At 50.8% G+C, this 27,434-nt stretch overlaps 2 protein-coding genes across 2 annotated transcripts in view; one reads left to right on the top strand and one right to left on the bottom strand.

The window, feature by feature from the left end:
• Positions 1 to 358: 358 nt before the first annotated feature.
• Positions 359 to 20,411, top strand: mindy1 (MINDY lysine 48 deubiquitinase 1). Its single transcript, XM_069940203.1, has 9 exons — positions 359 to 2,155; positions 4,488 to 4,545; positions 11,074 to 11,138; positions 13,214 to 13,372; positions 14,883 to 14,985; positions 16,375 to 16,517; positions 17,265 to 17,447; positions 18,213 to 18,344; positions 19,699 to 20,411. The coding sequence occupies exons 1-9, from the start codon at positions 1,556 to 1,558 to the stop codon at positions 19,804 to 19,806; spliced, it is 1,551 nt and encodes a 516-aa protein (XP_069796304.1). The 5' UTR covers positions 359 to 1,555; the 3' UTR covers positions 19,807 to 20,411.
• The window catches only part of myo1eb (myosin IEb), a 40,368-nt gene continuing 33,016 nt past the window's right edge, over positions 20,083 to 27,434 (bottom strand). Inside the window, exons 21-27 of the mRNA XM_069942443.1 lie at positions 26,915 to 27,066; positions 24,567 to 24,729; positions 23,806 to 23,871; positions 22,932 to 23,136; positions 21,945 to 22,114; positions 21,291 to 21,401; positions 20,083 to 20,773 (exon numbers count right to left, since the gene is read on the bottom strand). Of these exons, the coding sequence (XP_069798544.1) occupies positions 21,325 to 21,401; positions 21,945 to 22,114; positions 22,932 to 23,136; positions 23,806 to 23,871; positions 24,567 to 24,729; positions 26,915 to 27,066 (833 nt within the window). The 3' untranslated portion in view covers positions 20,083 to 20,773; positions 21,291 to 21,324. The remainder of the gene's footprint in view (positions 20,774 to 21,290; positions 21,402 to 21,944; positions 22,115 to 22,931; positions 23,137 to 23,805; positions 23,872 to 24,566; positions 24,730 to 26,914; positions 27,067 to 27,434) is intronic.

The raw sequence follows: 27,434 nt of genomic DNA, 5'->3' as shown, positions 1-27,434 counted from the left end.
TGAAGACAGAATAGAAAGAAAATAAGAAAGTGTCGTCTAAATATTCAATTTAACTATTTCCATAAGTAAAACTTGTCCCATTAAGAGTTGGAGGTTTGGAATTGGCGGTTCCTAATAAACTTTATATATGGGTCCCAAATTGGTTCAAATTGAGGGTGATTGTCTCTTAAATGATAGCAATTTTCTTTTCTCCAGTGGAATACAGCTTTCCACTCTCTAACAATAAATCTGCAGCTGACTTGACCGAGCAAGATAGGGCAGCTCTCCTCTCTGGATGGTGCGGCTGAAGCGGGGTCCGCCGGCCGCCTGGGGACGCAGGAGCGGGAGGTCGGCGCCCGGAGCCGCGGCGAGGCATTCGCTTCCTTGACGGGCGAGCGCTTTCATTTCCGGTCGGGCCGTCCGTCCGTCAGTGTCCCCGCAACTCCACCGTCGCGGCCGAGGAGAGAGGGAGGGAAGGGCGGGGAAAGGCCCCGGGAATCGCCGCGTTGGCCGACTGGGCCCCGGGCTGGGAGGGGATCGGTGACCCCCCCCCCCTCCCCACCACCGTGTGCTTTGGGCGGGTGGTGACGTCAGCAAGCGGAGGGACGAGGCAGGTGATATAACAACGCAGAGGGCGCCAGGAGGAGGAGGAGGGCAACAGGTTCCCTGAGGGCTGCGCCTTAATAAATACCCCAATAATCTCACCCCCCCATTTTAAATACCCTTCCTGGGGGGAATAAACCAACAGGTCGAGGAGCATCACCTTTGACCCCTGTTTTCGAGCTCCAGGGTGCTAGGACGTGACCTTTTAACTCGAAGGGTGACGGATGTCAAAGGTCACGGGGCCCTATCAGTAGGTAGGGTCACAAGGTGGAAGGGCGTGACCTTTGAACCTCCCTGGTCCAGGGGCACGACAGATGTCAAAGGTCATCCATCCTTCCAACTGGTCAGAGGTGGAGGGGCATTCCCCATTAACCCACAGGTTCCCGGGAGGGGGGAGCAGGGGCTGGGTCTCGTCGGCGGGCGTTTGCACCCTTTCCTTCCAAGGGTAGGCGAGGGGAGAGGAGCTCTGACCCGGGGGAAGGAGGAGGAGGAGAAGGGGTGGGGAAAGGAACAAGTGACCCCCCCTTGCTCCAGGGCCACCATGGGCGCAGGTGGGATCACCCGCTCAGAGAGGCGCCCGAGGTGAGGGAAGGGCTGCACCAACTGGTGGAGGAGGGGCGGCTGAGTGGACCAGCGTCCGTTTGCTGCAGGGATCGAGAGGCGGAGACCACTCACGGTTCCACGGGAGACAGCGAGCAACATTCGAGGCACCATCTCATTGAGCAAGAAGCCCCCGAACAAACTGTGGAATTCCCAGCCTTTGAGTCATCCATCCGAGTCCCAATTTACAGTTTAATTTCCTCTTTTCAAAGACAATCACAGTGTGAATTGGACCATTGGTGGCGTCTAAAGAGTGGAGTGAACTCTGAACAATGGTTGAGGATTGAAGAATTTCATCATTTCGAGGACTAGGGATTCACGAGCTGTGAGAATATTACTGGGACACTTCCTTTGAGTGTTGGAATAGCTGGTGATGGACAACGCTGACTTTGAACACGCCGGTAACGTTGGTTTGGATAAAACGTCGGCCACCATGTCTGCCCCAGTTGCTCCTGATTCTGTGCCCGTTCCTGCAGAGCCGTCTGCTTCCGGAGTTTCTGGCGAGGTAGAGGGTCGCCAAGAGGACGTGGGAGTGCAGGCCGGGCACACGGCATTCTCCGATCGTGGCCAGGCAACGGAAGGCGACCAGGAGCCAGGAGCCGACTCCCAGGCATGGGACCTCAGCACGGAACCACTGAGCAGCGGCTTGGCCTCGGCAGAATCAGAGGGCGACTTGGAGGAGGAGGAGGAGGACGACGACGACCTGGCCACCGGCGAGTGTCCTCTGGCTGAGAGCACTGGGTCCGATGTGATCTCTGGCCCGTCGCTGGGGAGTTCTAGTGAAACGGAGCAAGACGCCTCCTCGCAGGGGGCCGGCTTGAAGCCCGGGACTTACAAGGGTGACCCCAGCAGCACTTTCTATTATGTGAAGTGGATCGATTGGAAAGGCGAGAGGACCCCCATGATCACCCAGAGTGAAAATGGGCCATGCCCACTCATCGCCATCATGAACATCTTGTTCCTCAGATGGAAGGTATTGGCCAGATTTCCCCAGTCCTTGGAAAGAAGGGACTGGCATAAGAAACAGGAGCGGGAGTCAGCCATCCGGCCCCGTCGACCCCTGCTCCGCTATTCAATGAGATTATGGCTGATCCAATGATGGGTTCATCTCCACCCACCTGCCTTTTCTCCATATTCCTTAATTTCTCTCCTATGTAAAAATTCATCCAACCTTGTCTTAAAGGGCGGCACGGTTCATGCAACACTGTTACAGCGCCCGGGACCAGGGTTAAAATCTCATGCTGTCTGTACATTCTCCCGGTCTGCATGAGTTTTCCTCTGGGGGGGGCTCCAGTGTCCAAAATGTACGAGGGTTGTAGGACACTTGGGCAGCACGGGCTCATGGTCCGAAAGGCCTGTTACCGTGCTGTAGGTCCAAATTAAAAATTTAAATATATTTACTGAGGTAGCATCTACTGCTTCAGCCCACTTATCTATACTGGTCTCACCTGGTTCCCCAGCCTTCTCTGCCTTGGAAATTCTCGTCCAGATGCTTCTCAAATATTGTGGGAGACTCCAGCGCACACCCCACCCCCCCCCCCCCACCCCAGGAGAGAGCATTGCAGATTTCAAACACACTCTGCATGATAAACATTCTCCCACCAATTCTTTCTAAGTCGCCTCGTACCTTTTCTCCCCACCCTACCATTCTTATCTATTTCTTTGTTGTGTAAGAAAAATAGAGGATTAAGGGTGTGAGGTGGGGAAAAATTAGATTGTTGTGGAGGCAGGCACAACATTGTGGGCTGAATGGCCTGTAGTCTTCTACATTTAATATGTTCCATATCCTGAAGATCCTTACTACATTAAAGCCCTATGGTATCAGGCACCTATGGGGATTGGTAGATGCCAGATAAGTACATTTTCTGGTTGCTTGAGACGATTCTTACAATGCCTAACTAATACACCTGTATTAAGAATAAGCAGTTTAAAAGACAAAATTACTATACTTACACAGAACAAATTTCACTTGCATGAATATATAAACCTTAAAGCATTTTACTTTATCATCAGTCACATTCTTTGAAAACATTTAACCATTGCTACATCTGCAAATTCCTCCCCCTCCCTGGAGCCGCCCGATAGACGGACAGTAACATTATCGAGATTTAACCCCAACTTCTCCCCCCAAAGTTTACAAATAAAGCCTCTGACCACGATGTCGGTAACTAGGAGTAAAGAGACACTTGAAGAGGGTCACCCTCTACGGCGAGCGGCATCAACCCGCTCCTCGTCCTGGGTGACACTGTTACTGTTTCACACAACTTTATTCAAACAACTTCTACAAGCAAAGACCCTCCCTCCGCTGCTCGCCAAAGGTTTACGTGCTACTTCAGAAAAAGATTTACAAGTTTAAAAGAGTATTTTTTTACTTCTTATTTTATTCTTATTTATTTTAATTTTTAATGTTTTGCCTAATTATTTTTGCCAGTTTCTTGAGGCTTGAATTCCACATAACATGGGTTTTACTGTATTTACATTGTGCCATTCACGCCCATAAAGACAACAGCCAGGCACAGGACATGAATTTCTGTTGTTACACAAAAATACTGGAGAAACTCAACAAGTTATGCACCGTTCCTTATGTAGCAAAGATACATCTCCAACGTTTCAGGCCTGAACCCTTCATCTAGACCGTTTTCAGCCATGAAATCACTTTCTGTGGGATGGGTGTAAATAGTCCCACATCTGGCATTTTGGGGATGAGATAGAGTTTTATCATTAAAATCACATTCTCGTCAAACTCTGATTTCCACACTTCCCCTTGATCATTCCCTTGTTCCCTTGTAGCTCTGCTGCGTCTTCAGAAGCCTGGGAGCCAAGATCCCGAATCTCCTCTCTAAACTCCTCCAGCCCCCAACCTGGCTTTTAAACCCCCCAAACCCTGACCAAGACTTGGGGGTGGTGGGGGGGGGGGGAGTGGGGTGTTAACCTGTCTCAACATCTCTTAGTGTCAGATTTTGTCTTTCAATTCTTGCCAGTTGCCTGGCAGAGATTTACCCACCGAAGGGCGCTGCTTAAATGGAAACTGCAGTTGAAACCGTATTAATATATATAAAAAAACATTCAGGTGTCGACCTGTTTTCACAGATTCCTGACCAAGGGTCTCGAGCCTGAAACCTTGGTTACCTTTTGGTTCCAGATGCTGGGTGACCTCCTGAGTTTCTCCTGCACTTTTGTTCATTGCGCTTGACCCCAGCATCTGCAGATTTATTGTTTAACAACAAAATATAATTGTTTTTTTTAGCAATGATTGGCCAAATTCCTTTGGAATGTCCTCAGATGTTTTTTTTCTCTTTCTGCAGATGAAGTTGCCGCCAAAGACCGAGGTGATATCAGTTGAGCAATTGATGATCCTTCTAGGTAACTACTGGCGTTCATCACAGCACTCCACTGATCAGTCACTGGCTCATTACAAGTCCTCCTCCCCAATCGCTCGTTGACCCGTATCGGCTCCTCACTGCGCAACACCTCAGTGTCCCCCTTCCCAAACCTCCTGCGATGTCTCCACTCCACAATTCAAGCTTCTATTAGAACGTTCCGGCATTGTGCTGACTCCATAACAATCTAATTCTCTCGCTCAATCTCTATTTTTTTCTTGTGTCTTTCTAAGAGTCTTTCTAATATCCCTATTTGCTTATTTATCAAGTTCGAGATTGACTGTCAGAAAGTTTTGGACAAGAGTTAGTACTACCTGGTCAAACAAAATTTATTGTTGATAAGGGGAAGAAGAGATTTGCCTCAGAAATATATATATTCCTGCAGGAAAAGGTGACTTAGGAAAGATAAATGGGAGAAGGATTTATCTATTACTCTATTTTTTTGGAGGAGTGGCCAAATATGTGTGTTGATAGTCTTACAAAGCTAATTAATGTACAATACAGTTTGGTTAATTATAATGTTTTACATCAATCATAATGTCGGCTTCTAAGCCCCTCATAATCTTATATACAGTAAAACCTTTGGTATTAGGTACCTATAGGGATTGGTAGATGCCAGATAAGTGTATTTCCGGTTGCTTGAGACTCTTACAATGCCTAACTAATGCCCCTGCATTAAGAATAAACAGTTTAAAAACTAAAAAATACTAACACTGAACAAACTTCACTTTCATGAATATATAAACCTTAAAGCATTATACTTTATTTTCAGTCACATTCTTTGAGAACGTTTAACTGTCGTTGCATCTGCAGGTTCCTCCACCTCCACAGAGCCACCCGAAAGATGAACAATAACATTATAGATAATTAACCTCCCCCCCACCCCCTTCGCCCAAGTTTACAGATGAAGCCTCTGACTGGGGCAACTATTACTAACCAGGGATAAGGAGACACTTTAAGAGAGCGGCATCGACCAGCTCTTCATCCTGGGTGACGCCATTGCTGTTTCACACAACTTTATTCAAATAGCTGCTACGAGCAAAGCCCAACCAGGGCCTTCCCTCCGTTGGCTCTCATCTTCACCAAAGGTTTATATGTTACTTCAGAAAGCATTTATCTTTACAATTTCAAACTTGTGTATTTTTTTTACCTATTGTTCTTGTTTATTTTAATTTTTTAAAATTTCCTCGTTACTTTTGCCGGTTGCTTGAATTCCGGATACCTGGGGTTTTACTGTAATTCCCTCTCATCCTTCGTCGCTTCAAAGCGAAAAGCCCTGGCTATGTCAATCCTGCTACCTGTGACATGCTCTACAATCTAGCCCACATCCTGGTACATCTCCCCTGCATCCTCTCCAAAGCATCTCCATCGTTCCTGTAGTGAGGTGACCAGAACCAAACACAATATTCCAAGCATGGCCTCACCAGAGTTCTGTCGAGCTACTATGTTACCTCACGGCTCTTGAACTCAATCCCCCTTGCCTAATGAAGGCCATAGGGCTTTCTCCGCTGTCCTGTCAACCTGCACGGCAGCCTCAAGGGATCGACGGTACTGGACCGCAAGACGGTGGGGGCTGGTACTACAGGGAACATTCAAGAATTTTTAAATAGGCACACGAATGTAAGAAAAATCGGCAGTGTGGGAGGGAAAATTTAGATTGTTTTGGAGTAGGTTTACATAGATCAGCACTACATCGACACTACAGCGACAAGATCTCCATCCTCAACCCATGGTTAGAACACTTCCAATCTCTTTTCAGTGCCAACCACTCAGTCCAAAAATCTCAACGGCCCTTAAGGCTAGAGCTGGATGAGGTCCTCACCCGGGAAGAGACATATAAGGCAATTGAACAACTGAAAAGTGGCAAAGCAGCAGGTATGGATGGAATCCCCCCCAGAGGTCTGGAAGGCTGGCAGCAAAACTCTGCATGCCAAACTGCATGAGTTTTTCAAGCTCTGCTGGGACCAAGGAAAGCTGCCTCAGGACCATCATCACCCTGTACAAAAACAAAGGCGAGAAATCAGACTGCTCAAACTACAGGGGAATCATGCTGCTCTCCATTGCAGGCAAAATCTTCACTAGGATTCTCCTAAATAGAATAATACTTAGTGTCACCGAAAATGCTCTCCCAGAATCACAGTGTGGCTTTCGCGCAAACAGAGGAACTACTGACATGGTCTTTGCCCTTAGACAGCTCCAAGAAAAGTGCAGAGAACAAAACAAAGGACTCTACATCACTTTTGTTGACCTCACCAAAGCCTTCGACACCGTGAGTAGGAAAGGGCTTTGGCAAATACTAGAGTGCCTCGGATGCCCCCCAAAGTTTCTCAACATGGTTATCCAACTGCACGAAAACCAACAACGTCGGGTCAGATACAGCAATGAGCTCTCTGAACCCTTCTCCGTTAACAATGGCGTGAAGCAAGGCTGCGTTCTCGCACCAACCCTCTTTTCAATCTTCTTCAGCATGATGCTGAAACAAGCCATGAAAGACATCAAAAATGAAGACGCTGTTTACATCCGGTACCGCACGGATGGCAGTCTCTTCAATCTGAGGCGCCTGCAAGCTAATACCAAGACACAAGAGCAACTTGTCCGTGAACTACTCTTTGCAGATGATGCTACTTTAGTTGCCCATTCAGAGCCAGCTCTTCAGCGCTTGACGTCCTGTTTTGCGGAAACCGCCAAAATGTTTGGCCTGGAAGTCAGCCTGAAGAAAACTGAGGTCCTCCATCAGCCAGCCCCCCCAAATCTCCATCGGGCACTCAAAACGGTCAACCAGTTTACCTATCTCAGCTGCACCATTTCATCAGATGCAAGGATCGACAACGAGATAGACAACAGACTCGCCAAGGCAAATAGCGCCTTTGGAAGACTACACAAAAGAGTCTGGAAAAACAACCAACTGAAATACCTCACAAAGATTAGCGTATACAAAGCCGTTGTCATACCCACACCCCTGTTCGGCTCCGAAACATGGGTCCTCTACCGGCATCACCTACGGCTCCTAGAACGCTTCCACCAGCGTTGTCTCCGCTCCATCCTCAACATTTATTGGAGCGACTTCATCACTAACATAGAAGTACTCGAGATAGCAGAGGCTGACAGCATCGAATTCACGCTGCTGAGGAGTCACGTGATGGAGTAGTGGCCGGACGGTGAACTCCAGCCCTCTCCAGTAAAGTCGGGAAAAACAAAGGAAAACACAAAGGCACAGAAATAAAAGTTACAGAAAAGTGAGTATAAAGGTGGAAAGAAGATGGCGACAAAAAAAGAAAAATCGAAAGCAACGGTAAGAAGAGAGGAAGAGAAGACAAAGGAGGAAAAAGGTGAAGGCCTTACCTGTCCGAAGAGGCCCGCTGCGGAGAGAGAAACCCGCTCTCTCAGGTCGGTAAATAATGGACTACAAAAATGGCTCGCAGAGCCGAGTAAAAGTGCGCAACCGCGCATGCGCGATGAATCGCGCATGCGCGATGCGAATGAAAAAAAACACACCGACGGGAGGGGGGACCAGCTGGGCAGTCGATCTCCACAGCCAGCAACGACAGCTGCAGAACACCTGCAGCAAGAAGAGACCACAGAAGACAATAGAAACAAGAAAGAAGAGGAGGAAAGGGCACCAAAGAAACAACAGATGGCCAACCCAGAGGAAGAAGAAGAGGAAGAGTACAGAGAAATAGAAGAAGAAAAGAAAGACAAGATAAAGGATATACTTTCTCTTATTAAAGGATACATGGAGTCATTTAAAGAATGGCAAACACAGGAATTTAAGGATTTAAGAAAAAGAATAAACAACACAGAAGAGAAAATAAATAAAATAGAGATGACCTTAACAGAAATGGGAAAGAAAATGGACAAGATGGAAGAGCGGGCAGTAGCAGCAGAAATGGAGGTAGAAGACTTAAAAAATAAATTGGAGGAATCTAATAAAAAAACTAAAGAGACACAAGAACTACTAGCTCAAAAAATAGATACAATGGAAAACCATAACAGAAGAAATAACATAAAGATAGTGGGCCTTAAGGAAGATGAAGAAGGCAAGAATATGAGGGAGTTTATAAAAGAGTGGATCCCTAAGACCCTAGGATGTTCAGAACTACAGCAAGAAATGGAAATAGAAAGGGCACATAGAGTATTGGCCTCTAAACCACAACCACAACAAAAACCAAGATCTATTGTAGTAAAATTCCTAAGATATACTACAAGAGAAAAGGGACTGGAGAAGACAATGTAAAAAGTAAGAGCGGGCAACAAACCACTGGAGTATAAAGGGCAAAAAATCTTCATTTATCCAGATATAAGTTTTGAACTCCTAAAGAAGAGAAAAGAGTTCAATACAGCAAAGGCGATTTTATGGAAGAAAGGGTATAAATTTATAGTAAAGCATCCAGCGGTATTGAAAATATTTATTCCAGGACAACAAAACAGACTATTCTCGGATCCAGAAGAAGCACGAAAATTTGCAGAACAATTACAAAAATAGACTGAGGGAGGAAGACGGGTAATGAGAGTTAAAATAATCACGATTGATATGTATGTGGGTAAAGACAAAAATAGACTGAGGGATGAAGACGGGTAATGAGAGTAAAAATGATCACGATTGATATGTATGCGGGTAAAGAGGTATAAGAGTGAATAGAGACAATGTGCATACGTGAATGTATCTGTACTTAGAGGAAAATATAGATTGTATAGACAAGAATTAATAAGGGAAGGTAATGGAATAGAGAGAATAAGGAGGGAATTAAAAGAGTGACCTTTGTGACATATGAAAAGTGAAATCTTTTCTTGGGGGAGCGGGGTGGGGGGAAATAGCGGTCACTGCAAAATCAGTTGACGCTTGCGAGTGGATTCGCAAATCCAAATGGAGAGGGGAGATGTGGTTGTCCGACAAGGGATAAAGGACAACTCAGGAGGGGAAGGGGAGATTGGGGATAAATAAGATAGAAATAGGAGAACAAGGAAAATGTTGGATGTTGTAGGAATGTTGTCTTACAAAGAGTTGAAAATAAGAAAACAGAAATGGAAAAGGAGGAAAGGTAATGATGGAAAAACGGAAAGAGAAGATAAACAAAATATAAAAGGGCTACGCTGAACTATATGACTTTAAATATTAATGGAATACATAACCAAATTAAAAGGAAGAAACTACTAAATTTAAATGAATAAATGTATTCCATTAGAAAAAAAATAACATATAGGTTAAGAAATAATATTGAAATATTCGAACAAGTATAGGAGCCTTACATTAAGTACAATAGCGAAAACCTACCGGGGACAAACATTACCTAAGTTGATGGAAGGAGAAGGAAAGAAAAGAATGGACTCAATAGAATTTCTGGTGTATTTTTGTTGAATGACAACATTGTCTGACTGGCTTAATGCAACCTAGATTGTATACCCAAAATGGATGAGGGGGGGGTGGGGGGTGGCTTGGGAGGAGGGGGGGGGAGAAAAAGTCACTGTATATGTGTGAAAAAGAAATAGTGTATATCATGGCTAATGTGATTTATGGTGTGAAAAATAAAAAATTTAAAAAAAAAAAAAAGAATTCACGCTGCTGAAGATCCCACTGCGCTGGGTAGGTCACGTCTCCAGACTGGAGGACCATTGCTTTCCCAAGATCGTGTTACATGGCGAGCTCTCCGCTGGCCACCGAGACAGAGGTGCACCAAAGAAGAGGTACAAGGACTGCCTAAAGAAATCTCTTGGTGCCTCCCACATTGACCACTGCCAGTGGGCTGATATCGCCTAAAACCGCGCATCTTGGCGCCTCACAGTTCAGCGGGCAGCAACCTCCTTTGAAGAAGACCACAGAGCCCACCTCACTGACAAAAGACAAAGGAGGAAAAACCCAACACCCAACCCCAACCAACCAATTTTCCCTTGCAACCGCTGCAACCGTGTCTGCCTGCCCCGCATCGGACTTGTCAGCCACAAATGAGCCTGCACCTGACGTGGACATTACCCCTCCATTAATCTTCGTCTGCGAAGCCTACCCAAGCCACATCGTGGGGTTGTGTGCTGTTATGTTTTATGCTCTATAAAAAAATTTAGACATACAGCGCAGTAATAGGTCACTTAGGCCCATGAGCGTGTGCCACCAAAATAACCTAAATTCCCCCCCCAGAACGTTTCGACTGGTGGGAGGAAACTGGAGCCCCCGGGGAAAACCCATGGGGAGAACATACAAACTTCCTACAGACAGCACGGGATTCAAACCCTGGTCCTGTAAAAGTGTTGCGCTGACCGCTACGCCCTTCCCTGGAAGAATTTTTTTTTAATGTTAATGGGTGTTGGGTGGTCAGTGCAGACTGGATGTGTTGGACCTTCCCCCACACGATATCTGTCTCTGACTCCGCTGACATTCATTGAAATTTAAGAAACGATTAGCAGGGGTATCGACACTGGTGGGGTTTAACTGTATTCATCCACATGAAAGTAATCAATCGTTCAATGCCCCACAAATCCTGATTACCCACGTTAACGGCTGCTGCTTCCTCCTTTCCAGGTGATTGCGTACTCTCCACCAAGCCGAAGGAGAGCTCGGAGGGGCTGCAGCTCAACTTTGACCAGGTATCGCAGTTGTTTTCCCGGGACAGGGCATGCGGTTGGGAGGGGTGGGAGGATCACGAGTCCAGGTCCTCTCCTGTCGCTCAGACATCATATTCATTTCTCATCTTGGGAATCCTCCTCTCTAACTTCCACATCCTTCTTGGAACGTGATGACCCTGGATTCCATCTGCATGTCCCGGCTGTGGGGCGGCCATAGAGCGGAAAGCCACGCAGTCAGAGGCAGAGCAGCCAAACACCCGTGGGATGGGGACCATGGAGGTCAGGATCTCAGGTGGCAGGAGGCAGCGGATCTGTGGGATGTCGAATGACTGGAGGCACTGTGGTTGATCCCCCCCCCCCCCAATTGAGTGGCAATGCTGCTTGCCCATTGACTGTATCAGTGAGGCAGTGGGACACAGGAGAGCCTTGTTTTTCCAGACTCTTTTGTGTAGTCTTCCAAAGGCGCTATTTGCCTTGGCGAGTCTGTTGTCTATCTCGTTGTCGATCCTTGCGTCTGATGAAATGGTGCAGCCGAGATAGGTAAACTGGTTGACCATTTTGAGTTTTGAGTGCCCGATGGAGATGTGGGGGGGCTGGTAGTCATGGTGGGGAGCTGGCTGATGGAGGACCTCAATTCCTGGGAGGCATTGGTCGCATCGACAGAACCTTTAAGGCGATGGTCCTCCATTCTGGAAGTCTCCCAGGGAGTGTCCTAGAGGATGGAGGGGCAAGAAACTGCAGATGCTGGAATATGGAGCCAAATTCATTTCAAGAGAAATAGAATAGAATATCAGAGATATCATTATTCTACATCAGACTATTTAGATGGGCAAAAATTGCAAAGGGACTTGGGAGTCCTCGTGCAGGGTACCCTAAAGGAGTGGTTCCCAACTGGTGGGCTGCCGTGGAGACTTTCCAATTCACTAAGGTCAGGGTCAGTCCTTCTGGATGACCTTGGGTGGGATGGAGAGCACTCTCCCACCGAGGTCATCTGGCTGGCTCTCGACCTCCCTGTTACATCCGGTGGGGGGGTGGCAATTATCCGTTGACCTGACGCACAAGTGGGATGCTGCTTCAGTGCAGTCGTAAGCGGCTTGGCACTCCATTTCTGTCAGACCTCCATGCAGGACTGATACTTACAGATTTGCCTTGGACTTGAAAGTATTGCTCAGTCATTGCCACTAGTGGGCCGCAGCTTGTTAGGCCAGCAGCCAGACAAGCCTTGCACCAAAACAGATGAGGACCACTGCCCTAAACGTGAACCTCCAGGTTGAGTCGGTGGTGATGCATTCATTTCTGGAGGAATAGTATTAGAAGAGCAGGGATATGGTGTTGAGTCCCTATAAAACACTGGTGAAACCTCACTTGTGCGCAGGGAGAAAAGACCTGCTGGCATTGGAGAGGGTACGGAAAAGATTTACTGGAATGATGCCAGGAATAAAGGGTTGGCTTATGAGGATTGTCAATCCACAGGACCATAAGAACGGCAAGAGAGAATCACTAGGGTCTTCCCCCCCCCCCCCATTAACATGGTCTACCGGGATCTTTGTCCGAAGAGGGGGTACAAAATCACTGAGGACCCCTTCCACCCCGCACACAGCATCTTTCAGCGGCTCCCGTCGGGGAAAGAAATCTAGGGGGATCAGAGCCAGCACCACCAGGCTGAGGAGCAGCTTCTTCCCACGGGCAGTGAGAATGCGGAACGGCCAAAGGGATTGCTCCGAGGCTCTCATAGTCACAAAACAATACTTATTTATTTCTTTGTACAGATGACTGCTTGTCCTGCGTATGCATTGTTTGTGTGTGTTTTGCACTGAGGACCGGAGAATGCTGTTTCATTGGGTTGTATTTGTACAATCAACTTGACTCAGGGACAGCATGGGGCTGATGGATTATATTAACCTCGTACTCAGATGTAAAGGAGGCCACAACAGTGGTAGCAATTTCACAGTTGAATCCTCGTCCCAATGGGTTATGTTAACCTCATAATCAGTCGGGAAACAAGGGTGAAGAGTTCCTTGCCCAACATGGTGTGATGTGTGGCTGTTATTCTGCTCATTTATCTTCCCCTCTCTTCCTTCCCTCCCCCTATCCAGAACATGAACGATGCCATGGCTGTCCTGCCCAAGCTCTCCACGGGGCTGGATGTCAACGTGCGGTTCACGGGGGTCGGTGACTTTGAGTACACTCCGGAGTGCATTGTGTTTGACCTGCTGGACGTCCCACTGTACCACGGCTGGCTCGTTGACCCCCAAGTATGTGTGAGGAGGCCAAAGGAGCACTGTTCTGTCTGCACCCCCCACCTGCAGCCGCCGGTGGCCAGGTGCGACCAGACACCTTGAGTCTGCCACCTGTGACAGAAGCTTAAGGGTCTGCATCCTGCTGCGGAGACAAGCCTGTGCTCCTGGTGCAGTACCGAGGGAACTCGGTCAGAGGTACCTTCTCTCAGGATGGCACACAAAAACAAGGGCTTGCCTGCCCTCTCAGATGAGCAGTAAAGATTGCATAGCCACAGCAGGATGTATCGGGGTCAATAGTCAGCATTATAGAACATTACAGGCCCTTTGTGCTGAAATATTACTTTGCCGAGTCCCACCAACCTGCACCCAGTCCATAGCCCGCCATGCCTCTCCTATCCCATGTTCCCGTTGAGCGCCCATTCACCGCTTCAGTTGGCAGCTTGTTCTACAGTCCCACCACTCTCTGTGTGTGAAGAAGTTCCCCCTAAATGTTCCCCTTTCACCCTCAATCCAGGTCCTCTGACTTTGTATCTCACTTAACTTCAGCGGAAAACGCCGACTTGCATCGACTTTATCAATACCCCTTGTAATTTTGTAAACCTCTCTCATTCTTCTACACTCCAGGGAATAAAGTCCTCAACTGGAACTCAGTTCCTGAAATCTGGGCAACATCCTAGCAAACCTCTGCACCCTTTCAATCTTACAGAACAACTCCGATTATCCAAAACGGTCAGGACCGGGTCAACAATATTTTCGAAGAAACAATCATTAATTAAAAAAAACAGCCCAGCAGCGACAGCAAATCACTTGTAAAACTGTTTAAACAACAATGAACAACCAGGGAAGGCTTTTTAAGCATGAAATAACATTTAATTCTCACCAAAAAAAAAAACCTGAACAAAATAAGATTTTTTTTTCAACCCGTGACGTTAATTTGGCTCCAAAGAAATTTGGATAGTGAGGATTTCTGTTTGTTTTTAAAATCCTCATTTTTCGACGGCAGACTTACCACCCAGTCCCAGCCACCTGCCCTCCCATCGAGCTCCTGATGCCTCAAACATTGCAGTTATTTACCACAGTCAAAAGTAGTATGTGTATAACAGTTGGCCCCGTAAATTTAACATGAAAAGAAATGGTCTTTAAAAACTCAGCTTTTACATGAGTGTATACAGTGTAAACTTATTTCAGACAGCGCCGATTTTGAACCCAGGCCACTGGTGCTAACCGCTAGGCTAATCGTACGCTCCCCCCCGCCCCCATTGGTAGAGCATTTCATTCAGAACCGAACACTGGATTGGGACTAAATGGAGGGTCCTTTCAGAGAGCTAGCACAGCGACATCGGGCTGAAGGGACTTCCTGCGTGCCAGTATCATCTTTGATTTCTGAAGGCTGGGGAGGTTCTGTTGCAGATTGCTGGGATGAGTTGCATCTCCTTCCCGTCATTGTGTGTGACTCAAGATCTTGTTTTCCTCCCATCCCCCCCCCCTCCCCCACCTCATGGCTCTCCCTTGCACACCTCCCCAGAGCCACGAGGTGGTGCAGGCAGTCGGCAGATGCAGTTACAACCAGCTTGTGGAAAAGATCATCAGCTCCAAGCACTCCACGGACAGCGCACTGGTCAGCGAAGGTGAGGTGGGCAGAACCATGGGGGTGGGGGGGGGGGGGTAGACATTTCCAGTGGACAGCACCAGTGGCATTGAATCCCCTGGGGAGGCTCCAGCCTGGGGGCTGAAACCTGTGCCGAAGAAGGTGCTTCTCATCAGCAGTGTTGCTGTCACCAAGGGGGCCTCTTCAGCTTGCGTCCTAGGAACAGGCACGCAAGGCTGTCCTGTGTCCCACTGCCTCACTGACACAGTCAATGGGCAAGCAGCATTGCCACTCAATTGGGGGGGGGGGATCAACCACAGTGCCTCCAGTCATTCGACATCCCACAGATCCGCTGCCTCCTGCCGCCCGAGACCCCGACCTCCATGGTCCCCATCCCACGGGTGTTTGGCTGCTCTGCCTCTGACTGCGTGGCTTTCCGCTCTATGGCTGCCCCACAGCCGGGACATGCAGATGGAGTCCAGGGTGATCACGTTCCAAGAAGGATGTGGAAGTTAGGGAGGAAGATTCCCAAGATGAGAAATGAATATGATGTCTGAGCTCCAGGGAGAGGTTGAGTCATTTTCTGTGGAGTGTCGGAGGCCCATTGCTGACCGGATAGACATTTACAAATTCCTGGGAGGCTTTGGTCACATCGACAGAACCTTTAACCCCATGGTAAATTCTCACAATTAAGGACATGCATTTAAGGTGGGGGGGGGGGGGGTAATGAAAGGAGACATGCAGGGCAAGGTACTTTTAAACACAGAGAGGTAGACGCATCGGGCGGGCGGGCAGCCCAGAGGTGGGGACGGAAGTAGATGCGATTATAGTGTAATTTTCCCGAGAACAACCTTTTTGTCCCAGAATCCACTTCCTGCTCCTGTTGTAACTCATTTTCTCTCTCGCATGCACATAACACTGCTTTGATTATTTAGGCCATGAAACCTGCCAGCATATCCTTGGGAGGGATGGGACCTGTGGGATCACAGGGAGATAAATGCCACACAGTGTTGGGGGGCGAGGATGGAAACCAGGTCTGTGGAGTATCTGCTTTATACCTGGCATGAACACTGTTCCACAGGGTCATTAACACTAGTTCACACTGCTCCACATTAACGTTAGCCCTAGTTCACACCATTCCACAGGATCATTAACACTGATTCACACCATTCCACAATAACGTTAGCACTAGTTCACTGTTCCACAATAACGTTAACACTAGTTCACACCGTTCCACATTAGTTAACACTAGTTCACACCATTTCACAGTGACATCAACATTCATTCACATCATTCCACAGTGACGTTAACACTTTTTCACACCATTCTACAGTGATGTTTACACTCGATCACACCGTTCCACAGTGATGTTTATAATTGTTCACACTGTTCCACACTGGCAGTAACACTAGTTTGTACCATTCCACAGGGCTGGTCGCAGAGCAGTTCCTGGATACAACCGCCACACAGCTGACTTATCACGGCCTCTGTGAACTCACAGCCGCAGCTAAAGAAGGGGAGCTCTGTGTTTTCTTCCGGAACAATCACTTCAGCACAATGACAAAACACAAGGTGCGGACTTCACAGCGAGAACCCCCTCGTGGAATCCCACATCCCTGCATCTCCGTACCCTACCATTAGTAACACCACCACACATGGCTGTGCTATTCAAGCCTCGGCCCCTAAACCATCCCCACACAGCGCATGTTCGCCATCCTGTCCAATATCGACTGCGCCGAATCGCATGGAGGGGGAAATGTTTCCAGTGGAGGGAGAGTTTGGGACCAGAGGGCACATCCTCAGAATGAAAGGATGTCTCTTTTGGAATGGAGACGATGGGGAATTTTGAATCTGTGGAGTGCGTTGCCACAGACGGGTGTGGAGGCCAAATCATTGGGTCGATTTAAAGTATCTTGATAATGAGAATGTCAAAAGTCACAGTAAAAAAAGGCAGGAGATTGGAGTTGAGAGGAAAAACACTGGCGGAGCAGAGGTGATGGGCCAATTCTTCTCCCACATCATATCAGAGGTGACCCTTTTTAGATGATGAGATTCAGGGCCTGCTGTGGGAGAAGATCGTGGAGGAGCTGAAATGTATCCCTCAACTTACCCAGTCCTTTGTCGGTCCGATACTCAGAAATATTCTTCCTGACCGGTGTGGGACTAGCCCTACAATACATGCTGCTTTCCCGAGATGTAGGGCAGTGCTGAAGGAGGGGAGGGAGAGGTGGGCTCTAGGCGAGGGTCTGAGCCACGGTAACAGTTTGGTTATCAGCCGTTGAGTCCTGCGTCACTTCTTGTTCCCCCACCACAACCCAGGGCCACCTCTACCTGCTGGTCACTGACCAGGGTTTCCTGACGGAGCAGAAGCTGGTGTGGGAGAGCCTGCATAACGTGGAAGGAGACGGCAACTTCTGCGACGCCGAGTTCTGCCTCAGTCACCCCAGCGGCCGGCAGCTGCCATACGTGGCCACTCAGCCGCCGCAACGGCAGATCGACCAGGTACTCGGAGAGCATTGGGCATTTCGGGGAGGGTGGGGATGAGCACGCCTTCGCGTAGATCCCCAGAGCCCTCGATCCGCGGTTCAATCCAGCACCCACCAGGCTGAATGGAGAAACGGGGGTCTGGCGTTATAGATCACACATGGGACCCACATGGTCCCACATTGGCTATACCTTGGCTGCACTTTCACACCATCTCCCACACCCGCCAGTATTGGAGGGCAACAGCGTACCCTGGGGTGTATGGCTCCTTCCAAGGTTCCCCTCCAAAGGGGAATATCTCAGCCATTCCATAACCGACACCGGTTCGAAATCTTGGATCACCCTCCCCATGTCACCTTGACCATAAAGACGGCAGCTCATCACACCTTCGCTTCCAGTGATCGATTAAACTCCAGCAACATTGCCCCACCTGTAATAATGGCATCACTTTCCAATGCTAGATGTTCTGCTCGATTGCATCCTAATGATTGGAAACAGCCTTTCTGCAATACACCCACAGCCACACATACTTCCTCTTCTCTGACCCACACTCAGACCCCGTCTCCTGTTCCTAGATCTACACACAGAACCAGTCTCCTGGTCCTCAATCTACACTCAGACCTTGTCTCCTGGTCCTGGATCTGACCACACTCAGACCCCTTCCCTGGTCCCGGATCTGACCTACACTCAGACCCCGTCCCCTGGTCCCGGATCTGACCCACACTTGGACGGAGGGTGGGGATTACTGGTTTGACTCTCTTGGTGACTGTTCTGATCCCACAGGATTACATGGTGGCCCTCTCCTTGCAACAGCAGGGCCCCAGTGACATCAGCGACCTGGAGTTGGCCAGGCAGCTGCAGGAAGAGGAGGATCGGCGGGCAGTGCAGTACCTCCAGGAGCAGGAAACACAACCGGTAAAGCCTCACAACTCCCTCGCCCCCCGCTCCTGTTCTCCGTGTCCAGCTCCCTCCGCAGCCTGTCACCGCGAGCCCCCCCCCCCCCCCCCTGCGCTGCTTTCGATTTCCTCCTCCTGCTCTTACCCATCAACTCCCCTGCACTACACCTCTTCACACCCTGTTCCCCTTTAAGGATCCCATTCCCTTCTCTCAATTCCTCTGCATCTGCTCTGAGGACAAGGGCTTCCGTCCCAGTTCATCAGAGATGACCTCCTCCTTCAAACAGTGGAGGCTTCCCTTCTATCCACCATTAACTCGGCCCTCACCCGCATATTCTCAGTGCCCTGGCCCCCTCTGCTCCCACGCACAACAATGGCAGGAATTCCCCTTGTCCTTACCTACCGCCCCACCAGCCTCCATGTCCAACACGTCCTCCTCTGCCATTTTTCCCATCTCCTGCGTGATCCCACCGGCAGAAACGTATTTCGAGTATCTCAGGCCTGAAACGTCGACTGCCTGCAGCTTCCTACTGACCTGCTGAGTTTCTCCAGCCCATTGGTGATTTGCACTTGACCCCAGAGTCTGCAGACTTCTCTAAAGGATTTGGGTAAATACTTGGAGGGTGGGTGGCCCAACCGGAGATCTGCAGGGGCTGACCCAGGCACAATATCTGTTGCCTCCAGTTGACTGTGACTGGGATTGATTTGCTAGCGTATGGTAAGGTTGTGCCGCATTATCAAGTTGGCCTGCTGTCCCGAGTCCCTTCATGTTGCCAGCAGCCAGTGGCTTCCAAACCACGATAATGTGGTAAACTGGATCAGCGGGTTTGCAGATGGCACTAAGATTGGAGGAGTTGTGCACAGACAGGAAGGTTTTCACAGCTTGCAGAGGGAAAAAAAATGGGCTGAAAATGGAATTTAATGCAGACAAGAGTGAGATGTTGCACATCGGAAGGACAAATGCAGGCTCAATTTTAACATTTGGACAGGCTCATGAATGGGGAGAGGTCTGGAGGGCTATGGACTGGGTGCAGGTCAGTGGAACGAGGCAGAATAAGAATCACTTAAGGTCCACGATACATTTATTATGACTATCAAGATATATGTATTATTGGTTATAGACGTACGCCATTATACGCCTGGCAGCACAATCACTTTGTATTACAAGAGACATAAGATACACATGTTGCGTGCGGGAAGCTGCTACGTCCTGTTCTCTGATGGGGATTTCTGAACTCTATTATATCCTTATGGGACCACGGACGTGTCGGGTGTTGCCCGAACAGCACAGACTCGAAGGGCCGGTTTGTGTGCTGTGGTGTTCTATGGTTCTAACCTGACGATGCCTGCTTTTCCTTCCTTGTGGCCTGCAGCAGGCAGCACCAGCACGCCCGCCACCGACCACCAGCCGCCAGGCGAGCTCCGAGCGTAGGCAGCACCGTGAACGGGAAGAGAAGAGCAAGGAGTGCACCATCCTGTGAGTGGCCTCCTCGGTGACCACGGTAACCTCTATAACCCCGGCCCCATCCAAGAGGCTGGTTGTCCCCATCTACCCCTCCCTCCCACCACCACCTGCCTCCCCCCCTCCCTCCACCACAGGTTTCAAAAACACTACAGGTCGCTTCGAGGGAGAGAAGATTGAATCGTGTGACCTGGTCCTCACCTTGGGTGAACTGGGTGCATTCTGGGAGATATTACCTGAGTTCCCTCCCCCCTCCCTATAGTTGCATTTGCCCTCATTGCCAATCAGAAAGCCATTTTATCTGTTTATAGTTTCAACTTTTTATTTCAACTTAGATTTTTTTTGCAAAAGGGTAACTTTAATTGTAAAGATCCTTTGCTTTCTGTCCCGATGTCTTGTTCTGGAAATTCTTGCCACTAACGGGTGACGGGGGTGATCTTCGACCCGACCCGTGAGGGCTGCAGAGATGGAGGAAGATGGGAGACCCTGGCGTTCCAGCCGATCGTGTTACAGAAATCCCACCACGCGGAATTCTCCATTCACGGCCCAAGCTTTTGCGTTATGGAATAAATTTCGCTCTCACTGACTTTAATGTGGGGGGAAAAAATAAACAATTCAATGTGATTTTTTTTTTACCAACTCGTGGTTTCTCGACACGGACGCCGAGTTTTTTCCCCCCTCAGAACATAATGGTCTTCCCCGTGCAATGGGGAGGGGTACCCTGCACAGCATCATGTCCGTGCTGCCCACAGCATCCGTCCCCTTTGCCAGCGCACTTGACCTGTGCCCTCTACTTCCCGACATCCATTCGCCAAGGGGCCGCCTCGACTTTCTCTTCCCGGTCGAACTGCACAGGTCGGTCAGAGGCTTAGGAGAGGAGTTGGAAGAGGTTCCCATTCCCTGGTCCTGGTTTCACTGAGGGCGCCCCAAGGTTGGGGCTTCGTGGAAGTCACAGCTCAGCAGTGTCCAGGTGATGGTGAAACCCCCTGCTTGGAGAAATTTGAGCGGTTTTATTTGCAAATGGCCCCTCAAGTCACTGCACCAACCCAGACCTGACCTACCTGTACACAGGGAGGGAGTGAAGGAATTTTGGGACGGAAGGGAAGGCAAGGGAAAAAGCCAGGGTGAAGGAGGCATGAGGGGAGGAGGGAGGCAAAGGGGTGAGAGTTCGTGGCCCCGAATGAAGAAGCCCGGGGGTACATGACCAACTTCTCTTACCCCACCCCGTCCATGAGATGAATGACAGCCATTTGGACCCGAATTAATCTGAGCTGGGCCTCTGGCGGGGGTGCAAACCAGAGAGGAAGGGCAGTGTCCCATCTACAAAGTGGGAATGGGGGGGTGTTTGAGGAGCTTCCTCGTGGGAGGCTTAGGTAACACCTCCCACCGATATCCAACGGGCTGCAAATCAAGTCTGGAGGGGGTGGGGATTTAATTCTCGTGACTCAAGTCCCCTCTCCTTCCCCGCCGCCCATCACCCCCAGTGACCACTTCTCCCCCTACCTCCTGGGTCCGGGAATTCCTCTCCGTCTGGGATTCAGATCTTCTCCACGTAATTCCCAGGCAGCAGGCCCTCCTTGCCTCGGAGCCGTCCGACCCACCATCCCGAGGGATCTGCACACAGGGTCAAGAGCGGAGATGCCTCAGCCATGCCTTGAAAGTCTTAGAGATTCCCCCAACTCTGATATTGTGGTGGAGGTTATCCCACCTCACCCTCCCGTCCCTCCCTCTTCCCTGTCCCCCCTCCCGTCCCACCTTCCCTCTTTCCTGTCCCACCCTCCCTCTTCCCTGTCTCACCCTCCCCATCCCAACCTCCCTCTTCCCTGTCCCATCCTCCCCCCACCTTCCCTCTTCCCTGTCCCCCTCTCCCCGTCCCACCCTCCCTCTTCCCTGTCCCCCCTCCCTGTCCCACCCTCCCTCTTCCCTGTCCCCCCCCTCCCCATCCCACCCTCCCTCTTCCTTGTCCCACCCTCCCCATGGCACCCTCATCACTGTCCAACCATCCCTCCCCACAACCCACCTTCCCTGGGAGTGGGAGGAGGTCCCCGACAAAACACATGCTGTTTGCCCCGCCCCCACCCCGGGTACAGGATGTGGGTGGGAGAGGGAGGGGGGATCCCGATTAACCACATTCCTTGCCCCTTTCCTCAGCCTGACCTTCCCGCACGATTTCGATGATATCCTCTGCGTTGAAGCTGAGCTCGTCGGTGTCCTGCCCATCATAGGCATATAGTGCCAGGCACCGTGCCTGCCTAGGACGAGGCTTGGGCTTGGACCTCCCTCCGCCGGGGACTGGCTTCACTTCCTTCGACATGCGACGGTGCAGGCTGGGCATGGGGGTAGAGATGAGGCAGAGGTGGCAGGTAGTGAGTGCACAGCCTCCCCTTGCTCCCACTCCCCTTGGCACACATCATGTACCCTGTCCCCTCGGTGGAGCTGGATGAGGAGACCAGACCTTATCCCTCCCCTACACCCTTCCCTGTCTCTGTAATTTCCCCCCTCTGGTCCCCTACACCCCTCCCTGTCTCTGTAATCCCCCCCCCCTCCGGTCCCCTACACCCCTCCCTGTCTCTGAAACCCCCCCCCCTCAGGTCCCCTACACCCTTCCCTGTTTCTGTAACCCCTTTGGTCCCCTACACCTCTCCCTGTCTCTGTAATCCACAGTGGAGCTGAGTGTGGAGACCAGACTCTCTCCACAGTGGAGCTGCATGAGGAAACCAGATCCTGTCCCCATGGTGGAGCTATGTGAGACCGGACCCTGTCCCCACAGGAGCTCGTGAGGAGACCAAACCTTGCCCCATGGTGGAGCTGCGTGAGGAGACCAGACCAGAGTCCCTCTGACCCTCCGCCCCCGTCTACTCCCCCATCGCCATCTGTCCCTCCAGCCCCATTTGACCCTTTGACTGACCCTCTGTCCCACCTGCCTCCATCTGACCCTCTGCTCTGACGCTCCACCCCATCTGCATGGAGTTTGCCCACTCTCCCTGCGATCCCACGAATTCACCCCCACCTCCCCTGATGACCTGGATTCCTCCCACATCTCTACGACCACCTGTACTCCTTCAGGAATACAGCAGCTGGAGGGAAGGGGTGGCCCCACAGTGCCCCACCCTCCCCCCCCACGCCCCGTCACGGACCACCTACCCAGCCACCCCCTGATCGGGGACATTCATGAAGCCCAGGTCCTGCTGGTCTGGGCAGGCCTTGGCCCTGGTGGAAGCTCCACCTCGTGGCAGGGTTGGCTGCTCCATGCTGGTCTGCCGGCGCAGAGTGTGCCCTGGGACGTGGGCCGCAAGTTGCGGGTTCCTCAAGCTAGGTTCCTGCACCCTCGATGGGTTCCTCGTGTCTCCTGGAAGGAAAGGTGGTCAGAATGGAGTGGATTACAGAGACAGGGAGAGGTGTAGGGGACCGGAGGGGGGGGTGGGTTACAGAGACAGGGAGGGGTGTAGGGGACCGGAGGGGGGATTACAGAGACAGGGAGGGGTGTAGGGGACGAGGGGGTTTACAGAGACAGGGAGGGGTGTAGGGGGACCGGAGGGGGGGGTTACAGAATCAGGGAGGGGTGTAGGGGACCGGAGGGGGGATTACAGAGATAGGGAGGGGTGTAGGGGACAAGAGGGGGTTACAGAGACAGGGAGGGGTGTAGGGGACCGGAGGGGGTTACAGAGACAGAGAAGTATGTTGGGGACCGGAGATGGTTACAGAGACAGGGAAGGGTGTAGGGGACCAGAGGGAGTTACAGAGACATGGAGAGGTGTAGGGGACCAGAGAGGGTTACAGAGATAGGAAGGGATGTAGGGGGCCGGAGTGGGTTACAGAGACAGGGAGGGGTGTAGGGGACTGGAGGGGGTTACAGAGAGAGGGAGGGTCTAGGGAACCAGAGAGGGTAACAGAGATAGGGAGGGGTGTAGGGGACTGGAGGGGGTTACAGAGAGAGGAGGGGTGTAGGGAACCAGAGAGGGTAACAGAGACAGGGAGGGGTGTAGGGGACCAGAGGGGGTTCGGGAGATGTGTTTACCTGCAGGGAGCTGTCGCTGCCATGACTGAACAAGGCCACTTTTTCTCTGGTCTTTCCTTGTGGGTCCTAGACAAGAAGAGGTGTTCGATAGGCACTGATGTCGGACTCCCTGACGCCGGGGACAATCACACCTCCCCCACCACCCTGAAGGATGTACCCACACCCTGCACAGGAAATTTCCATCCCCCCCATAACTTGCTGTGGAGAAACTACACCTTCCCCAATTGGACTGACCCCTTTCCCCTAGAGCACTCCCCAGTGACACTCCTGGTGCGACCTGCCTCTCCCCAACTGAATGACCCCGCCCCAGCCGAGAAGAAGCACCTCTCCCCCGGACTCGACCCCACCTCACCCCCCAATGACACGTCAGTGACCAAAACCTACCATCCCCCACCCCCGCCAGAACAAAGCTCTCCATCGACCCCTGCAAGTGTCCCCCCCTCCCTTGAGAAATCCCACCCTCTTCCTGGAATGACCCTCATCCCCCCCCTTCCCTCCAGTGATCCCACCCTACGAGAGTCCCCCTCCCCATGGAGAAACCCCATCCATCCCTCAGAGTGACACCCCTGCATGGCCCATCTCGCCAGAACAAACCCCCCTCCAACACCCCCTTCCTCTGGATTATTTCCCTCCCCTGCCCTCTGCCCCCAGAATGCTCCCACTCCCAGTGATCCCTCCCCCAATGCGACACCTGCCCGCTCCCCACCGGATGGATCCCCTTCCCCCTCGCCCCCAACACCACCTCCTCCCCCTGGCCATACTCACTGGCATCCGGGGCAGGCCGGGCCCGATGCGCACCTCCAGCACCTTGTTGCTGGGCCTGAGCACCGCGGCCTCACCCTCATCCGGTATGAAGCGGATCTGCCGGCTCCCGGCTGCCGCCCATGGACCCCAGCCCTCCTTCTTCACTTTGAACTCCAGCTGTAACGCAGCGAGAGGACAGGACCAATGAGGGATTGGGTGTGCAGGGAAGGAAGTGGGTGTGGGGAGGAGAGGATGTGGAGGAGGGGGCATCGGGGAGGGAGGGGGTGCGTGGGACACTGAGGAAGGTCCCCAGCTTACAACATCGCACCAGTGGGAAGTAGGTGGCAAAATGGCAGAGGTGGAATGCGGACAATTTGTCTCGATTTAAATTTAGACACGATCACAGGCCCTTTTGGCCATGAGCCCATGCTGCCCAATTAACCTGCAACCATCCCTCCCACAACACATTTTGAAAACCAGAGCCCCTGGGGAAAACCCACGCAGAGTTGGGAGAACGTACAAACTCCTTACAGACAGTGCGGGATTCGAACCTAGGTCTCTGGTGCTAACCGCTACGTTAAAAGGTAGGATTTTGGAAGGACAAACCAAGGTAGGACGTACACAGTAAACGATCGGGCACGGAGGAGTGCGATAGAACAGAGGGATCTAGGAAAACAGACACATAATTCCCTGAAAGTGGCGTCACAGGTGGATAGGTTGTAAAGAGCTTTTGGCATATTGGCCTTCATAAATCAGAGTATCGAAGTCAAGGAGTTGGAATGTTATGGTAAAGTTGTATCAGACATTGGTGAGGCCAAAATTGGAGTATTATGCACAGTTTTGGCCACCTAACTAAAGGAAAGATATCAATAGGATTGAAAGAGGGCAGAGAAAATTTACTAGGATATTGCCTGGATTCCAGGAACAGGGAAAGGTTAAACAGGTTAGGACTTCATTCCCGGGCATAGAAGAAAGAAGAGAGTTGGGATACAGGGGTATTGTTCTGTTTGGAATCAGTGGGAGCGGGGTGCTACAGGTCGTTGCTGGGCCCACAACTGTTCACGGTATACATTAACGATGTGGAAGAGGGGACAGAGTGTGGTGTGGTCTAAGTTTTGCTGATGGCACTAAATTAAGAGGAAAAGCAAATTGTGCAGAGGATGCAGAGAGTGTGCAGAGAGATATGGATAGGCTAAGTGAGTGGAGCAAGGGTCTGGCAGAACAATGTCGGTAGATGTGTGGTGATCCACCTTTGAAGGTAAAATGGAAGATCAGGTTATTTAAATGGCGATTGCAGCCGTTCAGAAGGACTGGGGAGGCTGGGGCTTGAATCACAAAAGGTTGGTTTGCGGGTGCAGCAGGTTATCAAGAAGGCAAATGGAATGTTGGCCTTCATTGCTGGAGGGGTTGAATTTAGGAGCAGGGAGGTTGTGCTGCAACTGGACAAGGTCCTGGTGAGACCGCATCTGGAGAACTGCATGGAGTTCTGGTCTTACTCGAGGAAGGATGGTCTAGCTTTGGAGACAGTACAGAGGAGGTCCACCAGGATGATTCCAGAGATGCGGGGTCGGCCTATGAGGAGAGATTGAGCCATCTTGGGCTCTGCTCGCTGGAATTTGGAAGAGGGGATCTTATAGAAACTGAAAAAAATTATGAAAGGCATAAAAAGTAGAGATAGACAAGGCTTCAAGATCCAGGCTAAGTTCTAGTACGGAGATGAGGAGGAAATGCTTTTCCCAGAGGTGGTGAATCTGTGGAATTGAAGCAGTGGAGTCAACCTTTGTAAAAATATATTTACATTTGGCTGGGTAGATTTTTACATAGAAGAGGAATTAAGGGAGATGGGGTAAAGGCGGAGATGAGCCGATCATCAGATCAGCCATGACCTCATTGAATGGCGAAGTAGGCTTGATGGGCCAAATGGCTGACTCTCGCTCCTATTTCTTACATTCTAAGAATGAGGAGAAATTTGATGGAGGTGTACAAGATTACAGTGGGTATCGGCACAGTAAATGTGAGCAACTTTTCCCACTGAGGTTAGGTGAGACCAGAACTAGAGGTCACGGGTTATGGGCGAAAGGGGAGAAGTTTAGGGGGAACATTTGGGGGGGGTCTCCACCCAGAGGGTGGTGGGGGTAATGGAATGAGCTGCCAGCTGAAGTAGTGAATGATAGGTCAGTTTTAACCTTTAAGAAAAATTTGGACAGGTACATGGATGGGAGGGGTATGCAGGATATGGACTGGGTGCAGGCCAGTGGGATGAGGCAGATTAATAGTTTGACACAGTCTAGAAGGGCTGAAGGGCCTGTTCCTGTGGTTCCTGTCCACATTGCCCACCTCCATGCTCCAGGCCAGGCACTTACTGGTTGGCGAATTTGAGTGGCAGTTTCTTCTGTGTCCGTTCTGTGTATCGCTTGGACAAGAGGCTGAGGAACTCCGTCTTGAAGGAAGACTCCAGGACGCTGTCATATCGCGCCTCGTGTACTACGATGAAGTCATCCTGCAGGGTGCTGCCGGGGAAATGGACGGGCCATCAGCCAGGACAGGAGGAGCCAGCTCGGGCCTGAGGGTTGTGGGGGGGGGAGTAAAGAGGGTCAAGGTGGGGATGAGAGTGCAAGGAGGGCAGGCCCGGAGGAGGGGGGGGGGGGCGAAAGGGCACGGGCTAATAGAGGGGGCAGGGCCAGGAGGCTGGGCCAAGGGTGGGGCTGGGAGGGTGCGGGGCCGGGAGGACAGTGCCTTCACCAGGAGGGAGGCAAGGGATCATCAGACCAGGAGAAAGGTGTAGAGTGGGAGGAGGTGAGAGAGGGGAAGGAAGAGGGACCAGGGAGAGAGGAGGGTAAGGAATTGGGTGAGAGGGGAGGGGAGGGGGAGAATGAGGCGTGAGA

This window comes from Narcine bancroftii, chromosome 5 (assembly GCF_036971445.1).
Source record: "Narcine bancroftii isolate sNarBan1 chromosome 5, sNarBan1.hap1, whole genome shotgun sequence".
In the NCBI taxonomy this organism is placed as follows: domain Eukaryota; kingdom Metazoa; phylum Chordata; class Chondrichthyes; order Torpediniformes; family Narcinidae; genus Narcine; species Narcine bancroftii.
This window is presented reverse-complemented; position numbering and strand designations above follow the sequence as displayed.